Source organism: Lipophrys pholis, assembly GCF_963383615.2.
Source record: "Lipophrys pholis genome assembly, chromosome: 19".
Classification (NCBI taxonomy): Eukaryota; Metazoa; Chordata; class Actinopteri; order Blenniiformes; family Blenniidae; genus Lipophrys; species Lipophrys pholis.
The window spans coordinates 8627716-8635938 of NC_137647.1; the positions used below are offsets into that span (position 1 = coordinate 8627716).

The 8223-nt window shown below is 39.2% G+C and overlaps 1 protein-coding gene across 1 annotated transcript; it reads left to right on the forward strand.

Annotated features, from left to right (window-relative positions):
* Window positions 1–675: 675 nt before the first annotated feature.
* On the forward strand, window positions 676–5239 carry LOC308124130 (small ubiquitin-related modifier 2-like). Its single transcript, XM_080486957.1, has 4 exons — window positions 676–773; window positions 1454–1585; window positions 4000–4071; window positions 4511–5239. The coding sequence occupies exons 1-4, from the start codon at window positions 753–755 to the stop codon at window positions 4571–4573; spliced, it is 288 nt and encodes a 95-aa protein (XP_080343083.1). The 5' UTR covers window positions 676–752; the 3' UTR covers window positions 4574–5239.
* The last annotated feature ends 2984 nt before the right edge of the window (window positions 5240–8223 follow it).

An 8223-nucleotide genomic window follows, 5' to 3' on the forward strand; every position in this document is an offset into this window, starting at 1 on the left:
TTTCCATCCGTCCGTTCTTTAATAATTCCTAGATTTGTTGTTAATTCGTGATATTCGACTTAAACACGAATAATTGATTACTACAAACCTGGATCTCAATGTGACTGACACACGAGATGGAAGTAATTAATAACTACACAATGGAAATGTTTTATTTATCCTCCTGTCCGCAACAGAACAATTATAGGACTATTTTAAGTGGAATCGATCACTTATCACTTCCTGAGTGACTTTAGTCGCTCTGATGTTTATGTGTGTGGAAATATACTTTTTCTTTTGAGAACAACCTCTTCAGCTTGCAGGGAAAAAAAACAAGATGGCCGCTGGGAATCAAAGGGTTAAGCTGGAAAGGAAAAACAAAAAGTGCACATGTTCGCTCTTTTACAGGAGTAGTTCAGAGTAACGCTGATGCTGAAAGAAGGCGTTGACTCCGGGGCTTTCACTACAGGGTGATAAAGAGTGTTATTGTACGATAATCTCCCTCCTTATTCTGAAAACAAAAGGCAAAACATCGCCGTGCGCGTGCATGTGTCGATGGAGAGCCTCCTTCGCGCGCATTGGGTATCTCCCGCCCATGTCCAGACTGCGCATTCACCCACGTGACCACCCACAGCCATTGAACGCCCAGTGTGGTGGACGCGCACGCAGACGTGACCGCGCACGTCGGGTTCAAATAATTTAAACACGAACGAGTACGTGCGCGCACTCGTATTCTTTGTGTGGCAGTGTAGAGAAGCGCCAAAAGAGTGACCATGGCTGATGAAAAACCAAAGGTGAGCCTCTCCACAGTGGATTAAAAATACTCTTTTTTTCCACTGAATTCATAACATAGTAGCACCTAGAAAAAATGGACATTTGTGCATGTTGTGATTAAGCCTTCTCAAAGTTGCGAGCTTGAATTCAACTACTGGCTATTACCTAGTTTGAGAGACCGGAAGGTTTGTGAACGCGCACAGACAGGCGCGCACATCGCTTTCCAACCAGCTGGTGTCCTCCTCGGTGCATACCTCCATCCAGCAGCGTGGATGGAGACTTTTGCATCCCTCTTGTCTTAGTTTATAGAAAAATTCAAAGGCTTTCATCCCTAAAACCACAGCTTTGTCAATTTATCTGAATAATCTCTGTGTTGATATCAATCTATGGAATGCAATGATTTTGCAATCACTGAAAGGTGAACAATACAAACTATAGAAAAGGTATGCATCAGCATTTTAGTCGTGTGATTGCTTTTAATTCACTTTTCTTTTTTCAGGTCAATGACATATCGAGCTTTTAAACAGTTACATGCAGTTTGGGCATATCTGTTTTAGAAAGTGGTTTGTAATGTGCAGGTTTATCATCTCTGTACAAGGCTATTTATCATGTGCAAGACTAATACAGCAGACTTTTTCTTTCGATAAACCAGCCAATATTATTCAATGTTTGTGTTGATTTGGGATTTTCTCTTACTCAGGAAGGAGTGAAGACCGAAAGCAATGAACACATAAACCTAAAGGTTGCCGGTCAGGATGGATCTGTCGTGCAGTTCAAGATCAAAAGACACACACCGCTCATCAAACTCATGAAGGCCTACTGCGAGAGACAGGTATGACCTCTCTCGTCACTGCTACACCCTCCAAGCATGAACAACAATGGTGGTTTCCAACCTGTATTGAATCACAGCTTTTCAGCTGCAATGGAAGAGTCATAATAGGCTTTTTCACTTATCAAAGTCACACAATTAGTTTATTACTATGTAGCTTGCACCCCTTTGACTTCGCATATCACCTGATTGACGCCATTGACTATTTACCATGTTTGTGCTCCAGTGCTCACATGCACTCAGTGTAACGTCTAATCAATAAACAGATATATTGTGTAAAACCGGCATTTTTCTTTCAGTTTAGTCCTGTCATCTGCGTATTATCTGAAGGTCTTCTAACACAGTGTATGTATGCAGGCACAGTGTGTTCAGGAAACTGTCATACTTCATAAACATATGTTGGGTGTTTCCATTATTGATGATGTGACAGAATTAACAATAATTTGTGTATGTGGTTGCGTTTTTTTAAACGCAGTTGACATATTAACCAGTTTAGGTTATATTTATGGTAACAGTTTAACCTTAAATTTCGGAATGCAAATTCATCTGTTGCAATGAGTAACACTCGGTGCTATTTGCAGCTAGAAAAGTGTGGCAGCCAGTTAAGTTGAGAGACCAAAGTCTAACTTAGACCTTTTGTGCCCTCAGAAGTCTGTTGTGCAGAAGGAAACTTTTTTTATTTTTTTATTTTAGTGTCTGTTTTTGACTAGAAAGGCTCATTGTCCTGGCAAACTTCAGCCAGCTTGAGCCTGAGAACTGACACATTGTCATTAAAGTTAATTACCCCAAAGTTTTCCTGCCCTTACAACATCTCTTATTAAAAGAACATAAAACTGAAAATATTTTTCTGGCATGACGACATTCATGGAGCTTAATCTTTATTTAGAAATTCATCTTACTTTAAGTTAGTGTAGATAGCTGGATTAGGAAATGAGTTGCTGAATTATGTAGCTTTAAAATATTTTTGGGAATTACTTGGGGGGGAAAATAATTTTATTATTTTTAACTCACCCTTATTGAAAAAAATTAAATCCAAATCAGCTCTGGTAAAAGTCTTTTTTTTTTTTTTTTTTTTTTGCAGCTCTTTATATTGTATATACACAGTTAAGAGTTTTTAAACAACTATTTATACCAGAGAATACTTACAGTGGTGAAAACCTGCATGTTGTACGGTATTTAGTGGTAGGCTGCAGTGACACATGTTGTCGAATCAAAGGTCTTTTTGAGGTCTAAAGACTGTAGACATGTCTATCAGACACATCTAATACAGAGCATGGAAAGGTACAGCAAAGAGGCGGGAGGGTCAAACATGAAATCAAAACCAGATGGCCCTTATTACACAGTAATTCATCATGGTCATGTTTTCAGTCGTTTCTTCCCTGAGAGAGTTTTTGTTGGCTGGCACTGGTCCAGCTTTTCTCTTCCTGCCGAAATGCAGTCATTGCACATCTTCTCTCATTCATTAGTCAGAACAGCTTGAGGCCTCGCGTCTTTCTCACATATTTACAAGCAGGCGTTCTTATCTATACAGATCTGTGATCCGATTCTTATTGACTGCAGCCATGATTGCATAGTCACGAAGCAGTCCTAAAAGGTTTGAAGTTCATTTTTTAATCACAAAAAGTTCAGAGAAAAAGTTGACATTTGGCATTCCTTCGTATCTGAAAGTCAAATAAGGATTCAACTCTGTGGAAGACAAGAAACCCGATAGTGTCTATTCCTCGGCCCACCAGTGAGGCACCGGATGCCTTGTCATGCAGCTCATTTTAAAATATATAGCCAGAAGCAGATGTTCTTCATTATTCAACTGAAAGACACATTATTTTTCTTCAGCTCTCAGATTTCAGCAGCCATATCTTAAACAAGACGTGTGTGGGGGGGGGGGTTCTGCTTTTCATGAAAATGGCTGCATTTGCAGTGTGTGAGAGAAGATAATTCCAAAGGTCACAAAAAACCCCAATATATATCTTTTTCAAAATACTTTAGATTATTATGTATTCCTTGAAATTTGGTTGTTTTTGGTCTCATTTGCCTATGAGGTTGCAGTAATTTAGTAACAACTAATAACATGGGTTTTGAGTTTTTCCAAAAGTCTAAAAACGTGTGTTTGAGGTTAACTGGTGACTCTAAATTGCCACAATTGTGACGATCTCTGTGTGTTTATCGTGTGATGGACTGGTGACCTGTCCACTGCACCCCGCCTTCATAGGAGTTAATTGTACACTTACAACTTGTAGTTGTGTCCACCCTTTTTCAAACTGTATCTGTTAATTATAACAAAATCAGAAGTTGAAAGTTGGGAATTGAGTATAGAATAGAAATACTTATTTATATACAGTATGTATATAAAATGCTGTGAGCTATTCCCGGCCTTTGCCATTGTTGATGATTGACAACAACCATTTGTGTCTTTCCAGGGACTGTCGATGAGGCAAATCAGGTTCAGATTTGATGGACAGCCAATAAATGAGACCGACACACCAGCACAGGTAAGCCCCAAGCCCCTCAGCAATACTAATTTAGACCAAATATAAACAAGTGTGTTCATGGCATCATTTATCAGCAAGGTTTGATTATAAAATCTTTGATTCTTTCCATTACATTTCTGTAATGCATATGGATTGTATTTTTAAAAAAGTTAAATAATAAAGTGAATGATAATGTACTCATGGCTCCAAATGCAGCCATTGTCTCTTTGGAATGAGTGACAATTGTAGGACAAACATTGTGTGCACTATGTAAGTATTTTTTGTTTGATTTGAAAGTTTTTGCTTGTAAATACCTTATGTATTTATTTTATTTTCTCTTGATCCAAATATTCCTATAAAAACTGATTGGGCTTCTATCAGTTTTGGAGTGACTTCTACCACTTCTACCCACAGCATGTATTAAAGATCAAAGTGACTTAATTGTGTTTTCTGTTAACAGTTGGAAATGGAGGATGAGGATACAATTGACGTGTTTCAGCAGCAGACGGGAGGCCTGATTTAATCAACATGACCGTTCGCCACCTCAACACAAACGACTCCCGGCCTGTGACACACGGCGGCTGCTTCCTCACAACTCGTCCATTTGTCGCAGCAGAATTCCAGTCAGAATAAGATTCCGTTTCTCTGTTACACAAAACTGCTGTATAGTATTTTCATTCTTGCCCCCGTTACTTTTCTGTCTTTGTACATAAACCACACGGACATCACTCTGACTTCAGGTTTTTTTTTTCATGTTATTATTATAGTCAATGTTTAAGGACTTCCCCTCTCTCTTTGAAGAGTTTGTTATAAAGATGCGGACGGTTAGGACTGGTGAGACTTATTTAAACCGACTTTACTCGTCACATATCCTCCAGCGAGGTTTGTTCAGTGTCCAGCAACACTGTTCTTAAAGTGTACAATTTTGGGACGGGCTAGCACTTAGTGAACCGTATACCTACTTTGGGAAGGGAGCTGGGTTGTCATCTGAATTCTGTTGTGCTCAGAAAAAAAAATGTTTGACTTTATACATTCTTTTTATATGGTATTGGATGTGTAGAAGAAAGTTTTGATTAATCATTTTACTACGCCACTTCAAATTTTCGGAAACCTGAAAAGATGTTTCCGTTAAACATCTGTATTGTCTATTGAGATGCCTGTTAAAATAAAACTATTGTCTTTTTCCAAACAGTCACTCATTCTGTCTGCTTTCACGCCACGATTTCATTAACACATTTGCTGCACCACATTTCTAATATTCCAAAATCACTCAAATGGACATTAAAACAATGAAAAACTTCAAAATGGAAAGGTTTCAAACTCAATTCAGTTTGTAGCAGTAACAAACTGGCATGATAATCTATAAATACAAACAACTTGCCAATAACTACTTTTTCCACTTCATTTTAGTGCAAAAAATGAGAATGAAAGGATGGGGGGGGGGGTTGCACAAAGATGATGTACAGGTACATCTCAATAAATTTGAATGTCATGAAAATGTTCAATATTGTTCATGACATGGTGAAATATTTCAAGCCTTTATTTCTTGAAATGTTAATTATGGCTTACAGATAGTGAAAACCCAAAATTCAGTGTCTCAGAAACTTTGAATATTACATAAGAACAAGAAAAAAAAAGATGTTTTAAACAAAAATGTAAGGCTTTTGAAAAGTGTGTTCATTTCTATGCACTCAATACTTGGTTGGGCCTCCTTTTGCATGAATGACTGCGTCTTAGCGGCGTGGCATGGAGGCGATCAACCTGTGGCACTGCTCAGGCGTAATGGAAGCCCAGGTTGCTTTGATAGCAGCCTTCAGGTCATCTGCATTGTCTCTCTGGTGTCACTCACCTTCCTCTTGACAATAGAGCAGAGATTCTCTAGGTTCAGGTCAGGCCAGTTTGCTGGCCAATCAAGCACAGTAACACCAGGGTCACTGAAGCATCTTTTGGTACCTTTGGCAGTGTGGGCAGGTGCCAAGTCCTGCTGGAAAATGAAATCAGCATCTCCGTAAAGCTTGTCAGCAGAAGGAAGCATGAAGTGCTCTAAAGTTTCCTGCTAGATGGCTGCGTTGACCGTGGACTTCAGAAAACTGTGGAGCGACACCAGCAGATGACGTGGCAGCACAAATCATCACAGACTGCTGAAACTTCACACTGGACTTCAAGCAACGTGGATTCTGAGCCTCTCCACCCTTCCTCCAAACTCTGGGACCTTCATTTCCAAATGATATGCAAAATTTACTTTCATCTGAAAAAAAAAAAAAAAGACTTTCGACCACTGAGCAACAGTCCAGTTCTTTTTCTCCACAGCCCAGGTGTGACGTTTCTGACGTCGTCTCTTGTTCAGGAGTGGCTTGACACCAGGAACGCGACATTAGTATCCCATGTCTAGGAGGTCGTGAAAAAGCCCAATAACGAGCTCCTCATTGCAGTCAGGTGTGTTGCAACTGGGAGGGGCTCTTGAGGACCGAGGTGGGAGACCTCTGATTTAAAGGCTCAGGAAACCTTTGCAGGTGTTTTGAGTTAATTGGCTGATTGGGGTGTGAACGCCATGACTTTTCAAAACTGAACTTTTCCACAATATTCAAATTTTCTGAGACACTGAATATTGGGTTTTTGCTATCTGTAAGCCATAATCATCAACATTTCAAGAAATAAAGGCTCGAAATATTTCATGTGTCATGAGCCTATATCATATATGGGTTTGACTTTCTGAAATGAGTGACAAAAAATATTGAAGAGTTTCATGATATTCACATTTTTTGAGATGTACCTGTAAATGTGATTATTCTTTTTGTTTGTTTGTACACTCTGACATCCGATCTAACAGTGTTAAGCACAGTAATGTTGGCCCGTCGCTTCCTCGGCTGCATGATCTCTGCTGCCTTTAGCATATTTTCGCCACTACCCCCTCGATGTAAAGCGTTTTGCAAACAATAAGATAGCTTTCACTGATTCACAGGCATCGGTGCCATCTGCAGCTTAGTTTTAGGTTTCAGTGTTTTGTTACATCAACTACAATTACTGATTGTTGCATCAACGACTCACTTTTGTTTTTTGGTTTTTTGTCACCATACAAAATCAACCTGTAACCTGGTTTATGTTATGTATGTTTGACATCCTTTGTTTGATGCATTGATTCTCAAACTGGCGCGTCTATCACCACAGATTCATGAATTCTTTCGAGTGGTACTTGAAGGAATGTTGTAGGAAAATGAAAGTATCATTTTCCCTTTATTTGATCAAAAGGCATCCTCATATTAGGAAGTGACATAGTCTCTGCTACTGTCTGCTCACGTATCTCGTAGTGTTGGTACTTGGAGAGCTCAACATTTTCTGAAATGGTGTGCTCTGTGAAATTTCCCATGACTCCCTTGACTTTTCAAAATCTGTCACCGTGCTTACTGTAATGTTACTCCATCGGCGATGTTATAATGTGCCTTTCCTGCATTCTTGAAGCTGTCTTTAGGTTTCAAGCTAGTGGTTCTTCTCCTTGATGATTTTCCCACAAAGGCTCTTCCACCAAAAACAAACAAATCTGATAGATTTCCACACCAGTTCCAAGCTCTGGAATAACAATAGAGCCTAAAAACAATTTGTTTGTGTAAAATATCATGCATAAATTTACAGTATACCAAAACTTTTTATGGCATAACAAACTATATTTAGAAACTTCTACTTTTATTGACATTTCAAACCAACAGTGATTAAATGGCAGCTTAAATGGTTAGAGGAGTTACTGTTTACGTAGTTTGTTGAATTTGCCAGCTATTAAACACAAAATTTACATTTCACAACATGACTAACCCAAACTGTCACTATGAAATTAGTTTTACTTTGTTTTGAAGCACTATAAAAATAATTACCGAATCATAGGAATTACTTTTAAAGTTACGACCCAATATTTTTTATATATCTAGGTAGATATGCGCTGTAGCTCAAAACATGGTGAACAAACAATCAGATCAATCAAACGGCAGAAAAGACGCCCTGGGGGATGTGGACTTGATCTCAGACCTGCCACCAACAAGAGCTTCCGCAGCTAAGGTTCTGTCCAATCAGAGAAGGGCTCTGTCACTGTCTGTCCAATCAGAGAAGGATTCTACGTGGTTCCGTCCAATCAGAGCGGACCGTGTGCTGGTGGGCTGGGTCTGGTGGGCTGGCACCGCAGAA